The 20,556-nt window shown below is 33.7% G+C and overlaps 1 protein-coding gene across 3 annotated transcripts in view; it reads right to left on the bottom strand.

Moving 5' to 3' along the window:
- Positions 1-17,948: 17,948 nt before the first annotated feature.
- The window catches only part of LOC143230447 (uncharacterized), a 37,599-nt gene continuing 34,991 nt past the window's right edge, over positions 17,949-20,556 (bottom strand). For 2 of the 3 annotated variants that reach the window (XM_076464022.1, XM_076464024.1), the window contains one exon: positions 17,949-19,414. In XM_076464022.1, the coding sequence (XP_076320137.1) occupies positions 18,369-19,414 (1,046 nt within the window). In that variant the 3' untranslated portion in view covers positions 17,949-18,368. The remainder of the gene's footprint in view (positions 19,415-20,556) is intronic. The other variant, XM_076464023.1, reaches the window with a different exon arrangement.

The following is a 20,556-nucleotide window of genomic DNA, read 5'->3' on the forward strand; positions in this document are numbered from 1 at the left end:
TGCCCTTTAAGCCATTGTGGCGTTATTTTGTGACGGTCAATCCCACTATTTGTTGGTAAAAGAGTAATTTAAGAGTTGACCCTTCTTCTAGTCTTACACTGCTAAACTGAGGACAACTAGCACAAATAGCCCTTGTGTAACTTTGCGCGAAATTCAAAAACAAACAAACAAAACAGTTAATAACGTGCCTCGATTCCTCATTTTATTCTCGATATCTGAAAAGCCCCTTGGGCATATATCGCCATTTTTTGTTCAGAAAGGAGTGGAAGGACTCGCTAGCTAGCAAAAAATCTGTCCGAAAATTAAGATTTGGAGACATTCTGGCTGAAACATCAAAACCAGAAAACAATGAACTCCTTTAAAGTATGAGACTTTTGAGGATTTTTCTATTCAGGTTACTACCCATGTTGCCCTGAATACATCTTCGGGAGTCATTGTTGAGAGGGATTTTCTTAACACCCTCGAGTCAGAGTTTCTCGCTGGTCTCTAGAGTCAAGAAGTTTCGGCCGTGCAATGTATCTCCACTCGTAGAGATGGAGTAATTCGGCCTATCCTCCTCATTTTCACATTCACTTCTCCACGTCCCCTACATGTGTAAAGTTTGGCCCTGTATCCCTAAACATATCCAGTAGTTCCAGTGACAACTGTTTTTGTCACTCTAAGACCGCTTTCCGTGGTTCTTTGTGCTGTACCTGTCGTGGTGGCAAAGACCAGGAGGCATGTGCTATGTGACCAGGAGAGTCACTGCATCAACTGTGATGGCTCCCAACCTTCCTATTCTGGTTCTTGCTTCAAGTGGATCGAGGAAGTGCTTGGATCCCTCTCTTTGCCTCAGTGGTGGAAAACTGTTACACAATCACTAAACTTACTCTCATCTGACAGAGATACGCCCAATCGAACTCGGACGGAATCCATGGAGGTCAATAGACTTTTGTCTTGCATAGAGAAGTGGTATGATGACAAGCCAAAGGGCTCTCTACCATAATCTCCTACTAAATAACAATAGCCACAATGATGCAGTGGAACTGTCGATGCATACATTTCAGTTTGGACGTCATTAAGGCCCTGGTTGATTCATACCATCTAGTCTGTCTTTCCTTCATTAAAACTTTCATTCACCCTTTGGCAATTTTTTTGTGTAGGAAAGACAAGTTGTGTGATGGTCGAATCCATGATGTTGTGGTTTTGCTAGTCTCCCAGCATGTTCCATTCACATCTGTGCTACTAGCCACTCTACTTGAGGCTGTAGCAATTCGTCTCTTTGGGTTGTACTATCAGTGTTTGTTCCATCTACCTGTCTCCAAGAGGTACTTGCAATCTGTTAGAACGTGATGTTCTTTTAGGTCATTTGCAATCTCCCTTTCTTCAGTTGGGTGATTTTAGTGGACATAGCCTCCTCTGGGGCTGTGTCAACATTGATGAAGGGGCTATTCCGTGAAGCATATGCTCACAGATTACAAACTCTTTCTTTTCAATGATGGCTTGTTTATTTACTTTCATGCACCCAATATGGCTTTAACTGCTATAGATCTATTTATCCGCTCACCCTCACTATATCGTCATTTTTCTTGGAGTATGGAGTAATCATCTTCCCATCATCTTGCAAGAAACTAGTCATTGAAGATGCTCACGAGCTATGGTGGAAGTTGGATCAGGATGACTCTTCCGAAACTTTTTATACAGAGAGCTCGAAGTCAGGTGCCTCTGTTGGCTCTGCCATGGTTTGCCATGGCTCGATAGTTCCACACAGATTCCTCTAAGCAGTCTCTGTTTTCACTGCCGAGTCATATGCTATCTCTTTTTGCCGTAGATCATGTAACAGCTAACCAATACTTTAACTATAGTATTTACACATACTTTTTTAGCTGTCTACAGGCTCTGGAATTACTTTACTTGACTTCCCACCTTGTTCTCCTTGACGTTTTGAACCGTGTGACCCAGTATTCTTTGTCGTCTGTTCGTATCTGTTTTTTTCTGGATACCAGGCGACGTTGGCATTCGGAGAAAGAAACTCGCCGACACCGCAGCTAAGTCTGTCTTGCTGGTACCATTGCCGCCAGGTCTTTTCCGTGTATGGACTACGGTCCTGTGATCAACGCTCAGCTTCGTGCAGTTGGCAGTCGGTTTGGGGTGAAGCAGATTCAAATCTTCTGTAGCTCTTTGGCCGTCTAGTTTCCGCAAGGATTGTAAGGAGGAATTTGTCTTGACAAGGCTCCGCAATAGTCACAGCTTTTTAACCTATCTTCTTCTTGTAACTGGCCCAGATGCACCAACATATGGCATTTGTGACACAATAACACGTTTTACTATCATGCCGTCGTTACAACCATGAGCAGCAGCACCGTTTTAGACATTTTTACACTCAGAATTTACCATTGACTTTGGAAAATGTCATTTGTGATGGTATCTCTGTCCGTCTTGACTGTGTCTTTAGTTTTATACGTGCCATTGCACTTGTTAATTCTATGTAGGTTGTACATTGTTTTGGATTTCAACAACAACACACACACGCAAAAACAACAATACAAATACCATATTTTAGCATGTACCATTTTTACTTTGTCAACTTTCATCTATTGTATATATTTTGCTGTTTTTTAACTTTTTTTACGTTTCCCTGGAAATTGTTTTGATTTAAAAAAGAAATGAAACAATTTCAATTTTTTTCAACTGATGGTTCGCTCTTTTACCGACTGTTTTGTGCAAATAATATAGTTTCTTTGCGCTATTAAACACAAACAAAAGGATGCTAGCATGCTCCTCAGTGGCACAGCTGTATGTCTGCGAACTCACAATGTTTTAACCGGCTTTCGATACCTGTGGTGGGCAGAGCACAGATAACCCATTATGAAGCTTTGTGTTTAATTCCAAGTAATAAAACCATCCTACCAAAAAAACTTGTATTTAACATTTTGCTTGATTTATTTTTTGTTTGTATTTATCACTCTTTAGCTTTAATTTTTTTCTCTCGGTAGTTTATTCACATAGTATAGTATCAAATTTCTCGTACACACTAAAATGTAGAAATAATATTGGAAAATGAACAACAATGGCAGTTTTCCTTCTGTAACAACAATAAACACTCCTTTTATTCTTATAATTTGGCTATTGTTTATTTATATTTTAATTGAAAAACGTATGAGTTGAGATTACACTATTTAACTTTGAAACTGTTAAAAAGGAAGTAAAAAAAAAAAAACTTATTTTATATCATAAGCTTGTGTGAAACTACTATTCAGGTAACTTTTTTTATTTTAGTAAATCACTCAGCGATCAGTCCCGTAGAGCAGGAGTTTCTCGTGAATTCCTGGAGAGTTACAAGAAAATGTCAGAAAATCATTACAAACACATGCACTTGTATTCATTATCATTGGCTTGGAAGCCTGTCAGGATGTGGAATTTTTTGGAATGTTGTGATGAGAAAGTCTGGAAGCCCATGTTGTAGAGAATAGTGATTCCATGTACTTTTATCACAGTTTTGTTTCTTATACTATATCTTCCACTTGTATAGTTAACTACAATTTACTAACATCCTTCTTATTCCAAAAAAAAAAAAGTAATTTCCTTTAACTCTCTGATGTAATTTAAATTTTTACGTGATATTTAAAAGTCCTGGCTCGATGTGTGTTATTATTGAGAAATTCATTTGTTCATTTGTTAATATAGAGACATAGCAAGCTTTACAAAGTACTATGTAAGCCAGCATTTACTTTTGCTCAAAAATACAATTTGAAGAAGTTCTAGGTGGATAATTCAGAACCATTAACATTCAGTGTTCCTGTTAACGGAGCTTTAAAACGAACACTGTAATTCGGTACTAATGCAAAGTTAATGAAAACGCTATGTAACTTCAGTCATCGTACATCTCTTGGTTATCAAATGGCTTGTACTTGTACAAAGCAATCACACATACTTCCTCTTTCTTGACCATCAGACAGTCTAAAATGTTTTAAAAAGTGATAGGTGTTATAAATGCTTTCTAGGGAAATAATTGTTGATAACTATTTAAAGAACAGGCTTATTAATTACATTAACAAACTTGATCTGAGTACTGTTTTACCCATTTTCTATATACTCCAAGGCCCGGCATGGCCAGGTGGTTAAGGCACTCGACTCGTAATCTGAGGGTCGCGGGTTCGAATCCCCGTCAAACCAAACATGCTCGTTATTTCAGCCGTGGAGGCGTTATAATGTGACGATCAATCCCACTATTCGTTGGTAAAAGAGTAGCTTAAGAGGTGGTGGTGGGTGTTGATAACTAGCTGCTTTCCCTCTAGTCTTACACTGCTAAGTTAGGGACGGCCAATGCAGATAGTCCAGCCCTTGTGTAGCTTTGTGCAAAATTCAAAAAACAATTTAGTCTTATATTATTGCACTAATAAAGGCTCATGTTTTACTAGTATAATTTCTTCCTCATTATAGTTTGATGTAGTTATGTTAAACTTGAGCTACGAATTCTTTTTTTAAATATTAGTCATTTAACCGAATATTAAACCTTATGGATACATACATGAGTCTCTGATGGAGCAGCTTTAAGGGTGCTCAATTAATGATGCTATAATGTGGATTCGATATTCGTTGTGGGCACTGAGCAGAAAAACCTTTATGAATCATTGGAGAGGTGTATATATATATATTTTTTTAAAACGTGTTACATGTCTTTGTTATAAATCTATTTGACCCCTTCCAGTATCATACAAAACCCACATGAAAGCAGAGCATAACTTTAGTATTTTGGTTTTAGTTAACAGTGAGCATAATCAACACAATGGTAGGTTAGTTTTGTTGTGAATGCATTTAAGGCCTTAATATACCTGGTTTTTGAATAAATTTGGTATTTACTGAAATGCTGGATCTAACTGCAACGCCCCTATAATCCCATACCCACTTACACTCTCGTCCCTAGGACACATGCCCGGCAATGGTCAGTTGCAAACTCCCTCTTCGTCTGAAGATGACTTAAGAAGGTCGAAACGTTGTTCTGTAGCTTATATTCATACCAACTGTCTTGAGAATACGTTTTTACTTTAAGTAGGTTTCTCGTCATCATGACTATATTTTGTTTTATGAGGTTAACATTTTAAACTTATGTGTAATTTTTTACAAAAAAAGAAAGGATGTTTAATATTGTATCTCATTCAAGATTACAGAAGTCATAATATAAATCTGATCATCTTAGAAACAAACGGTATTCGAATAAATTTAAGTTAAATAGTAGTAAGCAGCAGATGCTAATTAAGTAAAAATATGAGATTTAAAGAGCACAAAATGACATAATGCTATTCCATAAATCGCTAATATGTACTCTCTCCTACTGAAGCTCTGTTCTGGTCGAAAGTTTCTTGTTATAATATTTAAGTCTTCCTGCCCACATTTAACTCTTGAACTACTTTTTACTGATAAATAATGTGGTTGAATGTCACATAAAACATCCTTATGGCAGAAAGTGCAAATATGTTCTATGTTCAGAGACAAGCTTTGATCTTGCAGCCCACAGTTAGTGAGTCGAACCCCTATGCTATGCTTGAAATAGTAAATTTTTAGCAAAGGTAACCCCAAAGTTACTTCATTTTAAGGAGATCATATTAGATAATGAAAAATGGACGGTCACTGAAACAAAGGATATACTTCAATATTTGTAGTAAGCTTATCACCGGCGAGGTCGAAAGTAAGATACTGAAAATTATATCATTTTGAATCCTATCCTGTTTTTGTCACCTGACTGGACAGCAGTAAATTTCAGATTTACACTCTAAAGTCAGGGGTTTAATTTCCCTTGGTGGATAGAGCAGATAGCCCAATGTGGATTTACTGTAAGAAAATACACATTTTATGCTATTTCCTCACAAAAAAAATATCAGGAAAACTTAGTGCAATTTTCACTGTATCTTTTCTACTGTGGCAGCAGCATATTTAGATACTTCTTACATGAATTTAGGAAAACATATAGGTACAAGGTACTTATATATTTGGAGGTTAGCAAATGTTTCACTAATTCTGGTAGCAACAATTCGACTTCTTTTACTGCAGTGTTTCACATTATATTATCTTTGTAATTTTTAAGTCTCATATTTTTACTTAATTGACACCTGCTGTTCACTATTATTTAATTCAAAATTTCTTTGGATACTATTTGTTTCTCAGATGATCTGATTTATAATATGGTTTCCTTTTAACGTTGAATTGCATAAAATATTAAGCATTCTTTCTTTTTTGACTAAAATAGTCTTTTTACATAAAATGAAAATGTGAACCATGAACAAACAAAAAGTTATTAATCACAGGTTTTGCTACTTTTCATTACGTCGTAGGAAAAATCACTGATTTGCCAATTCATTTTATTCAAGTTTGCAGGAAGAAACATTGTCCTCAACGTTTTTATTTTAAAACAGTTATTCAGCGGCATTTGATTGCTGTCGAAATAGATTTGTCCAAAAACTTTAATCTAATAGAGAGAGTAGAAAGCAAACCATACCATTTTAAGTTAATTGTCTACCCCAGGCTGGAATGTTCGTTCTTCATAAACAAGCTAACCGGTAGACGTTGTTTGCTAATTAGCAGTTGTTCTGTGTGTTTCATTCCAGGTAGTAATATATTTACACTGTAGAGTGACACAATACAAATATTTTGTGAAATATAGGACTAGTAATAACAGTCAGTTCGCTAATTAAATTTTATACCTATCGAAATAAATCAGCACGTCATTCCATTTAACATTGTGAGATTACAGTTCACAACACAATTCGTAATATTAATTTATGAAGTTCAGGAATATGCATATCGAGAAATAATAAGCGGTATTTATATCGCATTCTTCACGAAATCATGAGGTATAATGAAAAACACATTTTGGTACATAGTCTTCTTGACTTGGTGAATGCCCAGTTTTCTTGCGATGGATGTTTGCTTAATGAAAAAGATCTAATTAGAGATAACTGAAGTACCTTGAAAGATGTACAAAGTAAGACATCTCTGGAATTTGCTATATATTTCGGCCATGGAGCGGTTTAATTTTAGTTTCCGGTTTTTGTAACGATCGATTGCTACTAAACGTTAGAGGCACAATAAAAATAATCAAAGTACCCAAAGAATGTACAAAGTACAATGGGTTTGTAATCTGATACACTCTAACTTGGGCGAACTTCGCATAGCCCACTTTTAACGTACAAGTATTTTCGACATAAAAAAAACACAAACAATCATATCAAACTTTACCCCCAAAAAAATGTTATGGATGATTTCTTGTTCGGAAGTCGTTAAAGTGTGACTTGCAAACTAACAAGTGACAAATAATACACACTCAGTAACGAATAATGGGGTGTCGACCTATCCTTAGTATGAAATATCAATATATAGCGTCAAGTGTAAGTTTGGTTCATTCATGATGAGATCTTGGAGAAGTGTATATTCACTTAACAGGTAACATTAAACAAATTATCAAATATGATTCTTAACGTCGATCTATATGAAAACAAAAACATTGCATAAGATTCTAAAGGGAATAGAAATATTTTTCCGCCAAGTGGTAAATACTACGTCAGTAAACGCAGAGCAGCTGCCAGGTGACTCGCTCAGGTAGAGGATTCGCCACCAGCTATTGGAAATTCCCCACCTCTTTTTTTTTTTTTTTTGTCTTCTCCCAGAAACGTGTTACTTACTTATTTATATATCTAATGGCCCAATTTTGTTAAACATTCAAATCCTAGTCTTCTTCCTTACACAAGTACCAAAAATGAAATATTTATTTATCCTCCATGGGCTTAAAAAGGGAAATTGATAACCTGTCATCTAGTGTTTGTTTTTAATCATCCTTTTTAAATTATGTGTATGTCTGAGGAACGATCATATAATCAATGATTTTTAAAACATATTGTTATTTTTAGATTGTATAGCACTTATACAGGGGGTTTAGGAGCTAGCAGAGATGTGTATCGAACATAATGGTGATCAAATGAAGACAGATATATTTGCCAGTGTTTCTTCGATATCCAAAAAATTAGACAAAACAATTCAAATTTCTTCAATATGTAATTATGAATTATTAAATAAAATGTAAAAGAGAATCAAAATTTGAATCAAATTCAAATAATGAAATTTGAAGAATGGGAATTTTATTTTTTGTGAAATATATTTTAAGCAGTTTATTAAGTGTATAACTTTGAAGAAAAAATAAAGGTTGATTATAATCAGATTAAGTATTCGCCTTATAAAATGGATAAAGCATTCAGTTTTCATATTCCAGTTTTTATGTTCTTTTAGTACCTATTGACACAGTTAAACGTGGGGTATAGCTGATTATTGGTTAATACCAATTTTAATACTAATAGAAATACTAATAAAAGTTGACATTACTTCTGGATTAATTGATATATATTGAAAAGTAATGTATGCATTCTTATGACATTATTAATATAAGGTGAAATTTACAAGGCATGTATCTATTATATCTTAATAATGTGATCTTAAAAAGATTAATATAAATTTACTATTTACAAATGTTGCAATTTCTAGAAGTGTCAACTTGTGGCATTCTTCATTTTTCTATCAATCAATAAAATTTTCTTTTCTTTTAATGCCGTGTTTTATCGTTATTGTGGTTATGCCAGGGTCTGGTACATTGCTAACTTAAAATCTTCTGCATTGTATGCTATCATCTATTGTTCCGCTAAAGTGGAGTTCCTACAAGTTCATTCAGAGGTAATAATGGTATTTATAAAATATCTTTAGTATAATTCAAAAACTATTTCCTAGGGGTCTCATAAACTAAAAAAAGACAGGTAGTCACCTTTTTATCGTTCAATCACATAGTTACCCCTAGATAAATAATCCTGAAATGCTAAATATGTGCTTATCATTGTCAGTCTTTAAAACTAACCTGATTATCAAAGTTATGAAACTAATCTATCTGATTCGAAGTTGATTTTCTAATATTAATTGTAGAATATTAAAGAATATTATGCTGGAAATTTTCACGGATTTGTAGAATACTATGGAAAACTGAGAAACAAGGAGCAATTAATATTTGAAAACCAGTCTTAAACAGTAAACTGGAGAGATTAGGAAAATTGTTGGCAGTACTCTAGGTGTTATTTGATTTACTCAAAAAAATGGTTAAGCCAAACGGTAGAATAATAAACAGTATTTGCCTGAAACGTAAAATATTCGTACTTTTAACTGAGTATCGTTTACTTGAAATGTTAACGAAGAAAGGTCCTGATATTTTCTATCGTTTTCTTATTGACAGAGAACAAATGACGAACCTTATTCCACTAACAAGTCTGTTACAAATGGGATTTAAAAAATATGACATGATTTTTAAACACAGCTAGTGAACATTTAAACGAAGGCTACCTAACACACTTTGCGTGATACATTACGCTATACATTTTTTTTAATCAATCTGCAAGTCTAAATAAAGTAATCAATATTATTGAGTGGTTGAATGTGTGTGTGTATGTGTATATCTATATACGGAGCTTCCCTTTATATTTATAATGTCGATTGTATCACGGTTATAACGTGTTTTATACCAGCATTAGTAGTATGTTCACGCCGTACAGATAATTATTCCGCTGTACAGGTTGTTTACTTTATTTGCTGTCTCAGCTCTAAAGCAGCTGATTCCTGAGGCTGGAGGCTGGACAGGGGCAACAAGTTTGACGGTGACGTTGAGCAGGTGAAGTGAGGACAAAGATGGATTTTGAATACATGTTCTATGGTGCAAGATGATCTCTTGAATCCAGCCCTACTAATTAGACCGCACCTGTTGCTTCAGCCTAACAGCCCGCATTGTATTGACGCCCTCTGTGCTACCAAAGAATTAATCGACGGCCTTTTACGAGCACGTGGCACGTGCTCTAGCAGGTGCTTTTAGATTGCGGGCCGCACCGTTGGGTGTCTTTCACAATTGCTGACACACGACACCAATTACTGTTATCTAATTTCTTATGTCTATACAAATGTTGAAATTGTAGAGGTTGAAGCAAAGATCCGTTTGGTGGCGCTTCTGTGTGAGATCATGCGGGATGGTATTTAACATGCAGCCACGTACTAGAGACACCTGCGAAATCTGTGCACTGAACCGTTTTTGTACAGTAGAGAACCATATATCTATAGTTCAAAACAAAACAGAAAATAAGAAAATGCGTGTTAGGTTGTTATTGTTGTATGACAAACGAAGAAACATCAATACAACTAAATAGTATATTGTATCTTTATCTTATCATCCCGTAAAATTATAGACGTTAAATTTAAAATAAAACAACGTAAAATGCGAGAAAAAGCGACTATCTCATCTTTGTGAGGAATATGTTTTAAGTGACATCTTCATGTTTTAGTCATATTATGCACATGATTTGCATTTGCTTTTACCGAAACAAATTGTAAATTTTAAAACTTACTGGTATTAACTGACCACTATTTTTCCTTAAAATAAATTAACTTGTCCTTACTGCAAACTTGAATCAAAAGGTATTGATTCTTTAAATAATTACATGTGAATATCTCCACAGAGATAACATTAAAGCTAAATATAGTGCTCTATACGTCTGTGTTCGTGATAGTTCGTTGCATAATTATCACTGGAACGAAGTAAAAGTATAGGATAAATACTGGAAACTCTTGCTTTGTAGGATATGTATAAATTGTAAAAAAGATTGAAATGAAAATAATACTTTCCAACTGCTAGGACATATTTTTTTCTCACAACCACTTATTTGCTTCTTCTTTTCAAGTTTGTAGTAGGTGCTAATAGATAAACATAGTACTTTGAATTTTTTTTTAACCTCGAAGTTTGAGTTCAAAGGAGGCTCAATTCACTCTGTACTCTGATCAACGAGTATTATTGAGTTATACGAATTTCGGAGAATTCCAGTACTTATCACTAACTAAGCATAAGTTGACCAAAGAAACGTACTGTAGGTGTAAACTTGCTGTATAGTCACTATGAGAAACACCTATACACCGGATAAGTGAAGTGAATGAAAAGTGAATATGTGAAGAACTGAATAATAGCCATTGACATTTTTTCGTCTCTTCACCTATCCAGTGTATGAATTTTTCTCATAGTGGCCATAAATCACGTTTATACCTACAGCATGTTTGTAGTAGGTGCTATTTTGTTTTGTTTTTGACATAACATTGAAAATCTGTAATACAAATTTAATGAAAAATTTTATAGATTTTTGGAATCAAGTGCAGATGTGGTGTTTATGAACTAAAGTCACGTGAATAGATTTTTTTTTTGCATTATTAGATCAAAAATGAAAAAACCAACTATTACTAAGTAATAAATCTGAGCGAGGAATTTAAAGTATAGAAGTGTTTTGTTTTGTTTGTTTGTTTTATTTGGCTTAAAGAAAATATAGAGGATTACATTTTGTTAATATAGTCCAAATTTTATCAATTTATTTCATTGACTTTTATCCATTTATGTTAATTAAATTAAAAAAAAGTTCACAATGTTAAACCTAAAGAGCAGGCAAGTGTCCATTGCTTTGCTGTCATCAATGCACGAAACATGATTACGCTCATGTTTGACTTTTAATAACAATATAAATAAGAATTTATAGACTTTTTTAAAGAAAAGAAACTTGAACAGACTACAATCTTTATAAAGCAAATCACAGACTTTAACTTTTACAAACATAATATATATAGTGACACACAGACTAATACCTTTATTCATTATAATGTAATAACAAGAGCTCTCAGTAGTACACTGTGACTGATAGAAGGATAACACATTAATACTGAGACTGCCAATTCATAAATAGGGCGTCCAGTGAAACTCTTTAATAACCTTAATCATTTTATATTCTTGTTCTTCTATGTGGAATATATTTGCATCCAGCTAATATATTTCATGTTCATAATATTTCCTGCTGTTATCTCTGCTTTTTAACGCTCTTTCGTCCATTGAATCATCTGCTGTGATGGTTTATAACTTTTATTCCCATTTTGACACTCCTTGCTTGACTTCTTTTTAATCATTGTTTCCCCAAGGCGACCTTGGCTTTCGACTAGTGCAACTGTTTCAGCTGCGACCAAGGTTAACTAGCTGTCTCAGTATCGCTAAATATACCCTTTTTGTGCAGCAATTTTTCAGTTTATCCTTTTTTTTTCTTTTTTAGAGTGGTAGTAGTGGGTATAATTGAAATTGAAAATGTTTTGTGATTAGTTATTTCTGTGCACGTTTTTTTTATATAAGCAATAGCTAGGCCAACGTTTCGTGTAACTGATATATTACACAAAAACATCGCACGTTCTATCATTTCATACGAATAAAAGTGGATTATTACTTGTGAGTTGTGTATGATTGAAAAGAGTATTGACACTTGTGCAAGACGTAGCCACATTAAGTGCATGTGCATATTATACTAATAGTACGTTGTATAAGTAAGGTTAGTAATGCCTACTTAGTCGGAGCAACTACAAGTTTGTGTGCATAAACACATCGTAGATTACAGCTTGATACTTGTTATTCCAAGTAATAAACTTACTTCAAGAACAAAATATGAGTTTTTGTCATTGTCAATTTTTAAAAAAATTTATATAATGAAATTTTTACATTATTTTTCTATATTTTTTATATTTCTAATTTATTATATATCATGTTGCTCCACGATAGATATGTATATACCGAATGCTTGTCACAGTGTTATCCATTTGTGACAAAATGCAATTAATTTATGAGTTTTTTCAAGAGTAAAAAGTAATTCAACGTACCTTAGTAAGAAACTGTTCATTTATTGATTCGTACGTACACGCGAAATTCTGTGTGAAGTTAAACTATCAGGTCGTCCTTAAACTAATGTCCAATTTTAGGTTCAGAAAAGAGAAAGGATATCAAACGCTTTTAATGTTATTTAATCGATAATATATGTTCCATTATTATTAATTTCTTCCTTCCAATGATTCACAAGCTTTTAAATGCCACTTCTATAAAATTATTGGGGTTTGGAGAAAAGAATGTAGAGGGTAGTTTTGACATCTTCATGTGTTCCAAGCTCTTTTCCATCAAGATAGTTCTGCAAATGTCAGAATAGATGATAATCAGATGGGGTAAGGTCTGGAGAATAAGGAGGATGTGGAAGTTTTTCTCAGTCTAGTTCTTCAATCTTTCCAGACGTAATATTTGTTGTATGGCGTCGTGCATTATCCTGGTGTAATACAACACCTTTACGATTGATCAAAGCAGGCCTCTTTTCTTTCAGTGCAACATTCAAACGCTCTAACAGTTGACAATGGAAGTCTGATTTAATCGTTACATTGAGTGGCAGCAACTCAAAGTGGATCACACCAACAATATCCCACCAAACGCTTAACAACACTTTCCTAGGGTGGAGGTCCATTTTGGGCTGTGATTTAGCCAGTTTACCTGTACTGAGCCATTGTCTGTAGCGCTTAACATTTTCACATAATATTCATTTTTTATCTCTTGCTACTAATCTGTCCATAAAAGGTGAGTTACGTTCACGAGAGTGCAGAGAAGTGCAAATGTCCACTCTTGCTATAAGGTTGGCTTCTGTCAAATCACAGGGGATCCATTTTCCAAGTTTTGACACCTTTTCAAGTTGTTGTAGATGACGGTAAACTGTTGAATGGGTTGAATTAAGCTTCTGTGCTGGTTCTTTACCTGTTACAGCACAATATTCATCAAGTGTAACCAGCAGCAAGTCATCATTAAACGCAACAGGACGACATGAACGTTGCGCATCAGTTAAGCTGTAGTTACTTGATCTGAACTTCTGAAACCACCTTTGACATTTTCTTTCATTGAATGTTTCGTGTAGTTTCTTCAGCACTATTGCCTTTTTTAAACTCATAAAGCATTATATGCCTAATGTGCTCTTCAGACACATCCATCTTTATAAGTGGTTAATGATCTGAGAAAGTAGAGTTGGGTTAGTCTTTTATTTGTCTGAACGCTTTTATACACGTTCTACTACATATTTTAGTCATTAAAGCCTTCTACAATGACAGAAATTATGATACACTTTCTGTATTAAATTTTTGGACATTACCTTTAATATTATAAATTAATTATTTTCGTTCTAAAATGATCCTGATATTTTAAGTTCACTCGTATTTTATAAATCACGATTAGTAAAGTATTTCATTTACACTTTTAGCAGTAATCTATAATTTTCAATCTTATGTGTACTGAATATATAAATATTTCTCTGTAAATAATGTTTTTGTATTTAAAACTTGATTGCATATCTGTTGATGTTTTCATAAGTGTTGCGATTATGTTAGAATTATAATACTTACATTTGTGTTTTATCTTTAAAAAAGTTTTAATGATTTTCGATCACTTGTTTGTTCATTTATCACAAGGCGCGAAATCGATACAGTGTTTCTATTGGAAATGGATTCTGCAGGATAAAAGCTAAATCCTGGAGCAAAGAGGCTCCGTTACGCAAGCAATCGCAGGGTGGCAGCACGAGTAGTAAACACGCTTGAACTGTGTAAATTTAATTGCATCTACTATGAGGAATTTGTTATTATATTTAGCATCCATGTTTTTCGATGAAGTGCTATTTGCATTCCTAGTAGAAAACAGTTTACTATCCCACTTACAATGGTATAAAAGATACAGGAAAAGTTTGATTTAATCCAATATTTTTCATCATTACAAACGAATAGTTTTCACCGTAACCAGGTCTACCCCAGATAGTTCTACAGATTTATATTATCGATTTCACTGTGCAATTTTTTAAAAAAATATTTGTATTTTTTATATTTATTTATATGTATTTAAGGAAAGAGAGAGAGTGATGAAATTTATTATTTTTGAATTATTGTTTTTGTATGTATGATGATATGCTAACGCCAGGTTTTTTCTTGAATAACTAATTTTTCAATGTTGAATGTTCAATGCAAATACCATAAACATTATAAAGACGTAGTTATTTATAAAATTGACTTCTGTATTTTATGTTACCCACAGACTACATACTAGTGTGTAATTTTGTTACATACTCTACTTTAAACAGTTTATACTGTGGGCTTTAGATAAAATCACAACAATACCGTTTGTTTTGAATGATTTTGTATCTTCACAAAATTATTAGTTCATTGCTAACATCTTATCATATATTCGATATGTAGGTGAAATGCAAATGAAAGATGTATTATTAATGATCCGAAATTTATTTAGGTACAGTATAAAATATATCAATTTGTTTTGTGATATTAATCCAGATAAAAATATAACTACGTAAATTAAGGTAATTTGGCCAGCAATGCATCTGCTAAAGACCAGTGTGTTATAAAGGTTCTTGGCAATGAATATGCGAAATATATGTCAAGGATAATTGCTTGGTTTGATTTGTTTTGAATTTCACGCAAAGCTACACGAGGACTCTCTGCGCTAGCTGTCCCTAATTTAGCAGTGTAAGACTAGAGGGAAGGCAGCTAGTCATCACAACCCACCGCCATCTCTTGAGCTACTCTTTTTACCAACGAATAGTAGAATTGACTGTAACATTATAATGTTTGTTTGTTTTGAATTTTGCACAAAGCTACTCGAGGGCTATTTCTGCTAGCCGTCCCTAATTTAGCAGTGTAAGACTAGAGGGAAGGCAGCTAGTCATCACCATCCGCCGCTAACTCTTGGGCTACTCTTTTACCAGCGAATAGTGAGATTTACCGTCACATTATAACGCTCCCACGGCTGAAAGGGCGAGCATGTTTGGCGCGACGAGGATGCGAATCCGCGACCCTCAGATTACGAGTCGCACGCCTTAACACGCTTGGCCATGCCGGGCTTAACATTATAATACCCCCACAGCTATCGGGCCAGCATAATTGTAATATTATATTTTGCAAACCACAAATATGCTTATTTTACTATCACTGAAACCTTTTTATATTTCAAAGTTCGTCTATTTCTAGGTATTTATAAGATTGAGTTTTTGAGTAAGGTTTATATGTCTGTCTGTGAACTACATAATCATTTATTTTCGATCCCAAAAAATCTTTTATTCAATCTAATTTACACAGTTTATCATTAAGATTACAAAAAAAATATGAACTTACCTATACAAGCCACAGTAATTGAGAGTTTTGATTTCTGTCTATTTTGCATGTGTTCAACTGAGCTTGGTTTATATAGTTTTATCTGTCATGTCATCAAATGTATACTTTATAACTCGTTTGTTATATTTGATGTATAACCCGCATTTTGTTGTTACATAGATTTTGAGTTATTTGGCAGATGTATAATAAAATTATGATCAGTTCAATCAAAGCGATTTTGATATTTAATTGTTAGAAGCTGAACATGTATATTTAGAATTCTCTGGGTATTTGTGTTGTACATTTTATTCAATAGATTTTTAAGATTAAATTCTGTAGACCATATTCAGTAAAAATATAGTTTTTTTCACAAAATAAATTTTGCAGCTGTTTATCTTGATACGTAATGTTCTCATCATTAAACTATGTAACTATTAATAGTTGCATAGTTTAATGATGAAAACAATACTACGATGTGTTCATCGTTATTTCGTTAATTCTCACATAAACTTTTGTTGATTTTTGTGCAATAAAATGAGTACAGAAACACCTGCGTTATATCGTTAAGTAATATAGTTAATATTTAGTAGATTGATTTACTCGAATAGAAGAGTTTGTTCTAATTGGAAATCTGAAGTGATTTCAAGAAAGCCGGCTCAATAGCGGTCACTTCCATCGTTTGGTTCTCTATATATTTTGCACAAAGACCGTATTTTTACAATATATCATTTAGCTACATATTCGTCGTATTTCGTAGTTACAAATGAAAAATATATAAAATGATAAGACATTTGTTTTTTATAATAGTCACTAAAAATATGAAATGATACATTTGTTTTCAGATTAATCCACTTCTGGTAATTTTTTATTTCATGTAAAATATATTTGAAAATAGGATTTTAGTCCTGTTTGAGGCTTAAAGAAGTCAAGTACATTATATTAAAAGGTTCTTGGAGCCTCATCATGTCGTTACAGATCATGTCGTTTATTTCAGTCATTCTCTATCTGATGACCACGCATAGTGACAATTTCTTTCCAGTGTAGATTTTGTTGCATAAACGTTTCAAGGAATAATATTAACCGCTCTTACATTTATTTATTTTTATCTTTTTATTTTCTTGTTTATATTATTTTTAGTTTAATTCAATGTTTAACAGTGTGATGAAAGGTTGTAATTTATGAGAATAAGAAAGAAAATATCTTGATTTATGTTTTGATGTCATTAAATAAGATATAAAAATCAATTATTACTACTTTCAGAAATTCAAGAATAACACAAGTTTTGAGTATTTACTAAAATAGTTCCTGCAGCAATTTAAATTAATGCAACAATTTTTTGCAATAAGCATTTTAAACGAACGAAGAAACTTTCGTTGCTTTTTTGTATGTATGTAATAACCTTCTGATAAATATCTCCCCTCTGTGGGTTTGCGGTAAAGTTTATGGAATTACAACGCTAAAATTCGGGGTTTGATTTTCGTGGCAAACAGAGCACAGATTGTCCATTGTGTAGTTTTATGCTATAAAACAAAAAACACAATGCTCTCGAGAAAGGTAAATATTTTACTGAGTAATAGGAAAATATAGACGAACTAAGTTGGGCAGAAATTTGCAACAATTTCACTTTACCAAGGAGCTTATTGGCTTTGTTTAACATAAGTTTTAAATTCCGTATAGGTTTACGTTTGAAGATGATGGTGTGATAGCATTTATTTTCAAGTAAGCTTCATACGGATTTTTATATAAGGTATGTGCGTGTGTTTGAAGTAGGGTATGTTGATGTGTGGAGAGAGTGAAAAGTCACGGTACAACCTAATGTAAGAACTTGAGAAACAGAGTTGCATTTACTTATCTTAAACTACTTTAGACTTTTAGTGAACCAAATAAACTGAGCAAAACAAATGGAAGCCACAATAGTTTTTATATTTTATGTATTTTAATATATACAGATGTGCAGTGCAACAATTAATACAGAACAACTGAAAGAAAAATATTTTAGATGACATTTTAAAAGTCAAAGTTCACAAGGAAGAATCACTATTATATGACAAAGACAGGATCTCTGTAACTGGTGCAGAAATGTGTCTCTTAATTGTATAGGAATAGTAATATCATTTCGATACCATTTCCTTTATTTAACTTGATTTTAAACGTTTTTATTATGATTCCTCGTGCATGAGGTGCATTTCGTTACTACATGAACTATCCCGTTATGACTCCGGGTTTATCTTGTTCTTTTGAGGTGAGGTTTCAGCTTATGCTATTCCTGTACCATGACTCTATCCTGGTCACTGGATTATTGTACCTATTGGTTTGACGTGTTGAATAATATTAATTTCTAAACTTTAAGCGCTAATTGGAACAGAGCCATCAGATAGAAACTGCCGATTGGTCACGTGGAACATATCGGTTGTGTCTCCAATGCTGTTGTTTGATAAAAAAGGAGAATCCAGGTAATTCGGATTATAATAATTATTTTTAGTAAAAGAGAACACAGAACTATATGTAGTTTCACCCATCTGAGATTCAAGGGAAGTTGTTCTTGTAACCTGACCTTTATAGTCACTGGCGAATTTGGAACATTTTGGTTGCGAGGGATAGTTTGAACAGCAACTCCAAGACGATATTCCTTGTCCTGTTTGAGGAAACACATCCACTGACCGCTGCATCACTGGAGTCCCCGGAACGATATAAGCTGGAGATTCGTTTCCCTCCCGAAAAAAGCTATCCATGTTTGAAACAAGGATGGATTGAGATGTGGGCACATTACCCAGCTGAGTCATTACATAGTCATCTTGTTGGCATGAGGAGTCTGACCATGAATCAAAAGAATGAGGGATTTTGTTGATTGGATGGTCTAACGCTAAGATGTCTTTTGGGTGAAAGAGATCTAGATCATTCTGAGGATGTATATGTGAAAGTTTGCTTTGGTCATTAGAAACCAGACCAGCAGAATCTGAGCTATTAATATTGACATGAAGCGTTTCTGAAACACATGGAAAATCTTTTTTATCATTCTCAACGTAATATTCGTAGCCTCTGAAGTCACAGGATCGGGCCGACTGAACAACTTCTTCACATTTCTGGCTAATGTTATTTGCACTGTCATAATTCAGATACAAGGGAGGCTCTCTCTCCCAAGATTGGTCCTCATTCAGAATACTGTCTATAGCCTGGAATATGGAATCAGCGTGCATTTCAATGGCAGATGACATAACATTCGCTATATTGGCTGAATCAACCTGACTGTAATCAGTCTGGTCGTACGTTGGTACATCAGATGTGAAGGGAAGCAGTCGCCCTGGGAAGTAATCACTTTCAATTGACGTAACAACGTGTTGAGGTGGACACAGGCATTCAAATGGGGGACAAGAACATCTGCTTTCCACTGCTAATAATAAAAAATAACCTAGTTAAATTACATTTATTCATTTATTTTTTTATTAAAGAATACATTTTTGCAAAAAAAGTCGTGTCAGCTTATGGAATAATATACACAGTTCCTGCAATATTTTATTTCTTCGCAAATAGATTGATATTAATGAAAACTTCCTGCCCAGAAAGTAGATTGTCAATTGTTTTCGTAATAGATACTTATATGTACTTAGATAGTTTGTAACAAAAACTCCGTTATCTCTTTAGTTACATGTCAATGCCTTAATCTTGAAGATGATCCAAAATTTTATATTCGGATACAGTCCAGAGTATTCGAATTATGGAAAAGATATTTTTAAGCATAAATACATTTTCTATCTTAAATTTGAAATTAAGCTGCTTGTTTTATTGAAACATAATGGAATCTCATATTGACTTAATAAGTATTTTATTTGAGGTTTAATCAAGTTTACTTCATGTTGAAAATTCTTCAACCTCATACGTCTGAGTTCATTAACCTAGGTACATACACTTTCATTAACATATACATACTTTCATTAACTTAGCTACACACACACACACACACACACTTTCAGTAACTTAGGTACACATACTTTCGTTAACTTAGCAATAAACACACACACATCTATACAAAGCTATGTACACACATCTTCATTAACATCATCATTAGGTACACATACTTTCACTCAGCAGATAGCCCAATGTGGCTTTGCTATAAGAAACAAAAAAACAAAACCAACACATACATACTTTCATTAATCTAGGCACATACACCTCTCGTTGAATTTTAAGCAAGAGCACGTGCCATTTTTATGTAATTACAACTGCTTTAGCAGCTTGTCTTTTTGTCGGGTCTAATTTGGTGACGAGCATTTGTTCGAGAGGTAAATTACTGTCTTGTCAAAAATATTTTTTCAAAGTAAAGAAGATTATTCGAAGTTGATGGGTTGGGTGTGGTTACGACTCAAGAAAATAGTAGCTCAAGAGAGCAGATTCTTAACCGCCTTCGCGAATTTTCTTATTCTCATCGACGGTAATGTATGGTTTCACGTTGTGGCTAAATCTAGATAAGATAACAGAAATCGTAAGAACCAATGACAAGCTTGTAGAACTCGCTGATATTATTTTGTCCCTTAC

This window comes from Tachypleus tridentatus, chromosome 10 (assembly GCF_004210375.1).
Source record: "Tachypleus tridentatus isolate NWPU-2018 chromosome 10, ASM421037v1, whole genome shotgun sequence".
Taxonomy (NCBI): domain Eukaryota; kingdom Metazoa; phylum Arthropoda; class Merostomata; order Xiphosura; family Limulidae; genus Tachypleus; species Tachypleus tridentatus.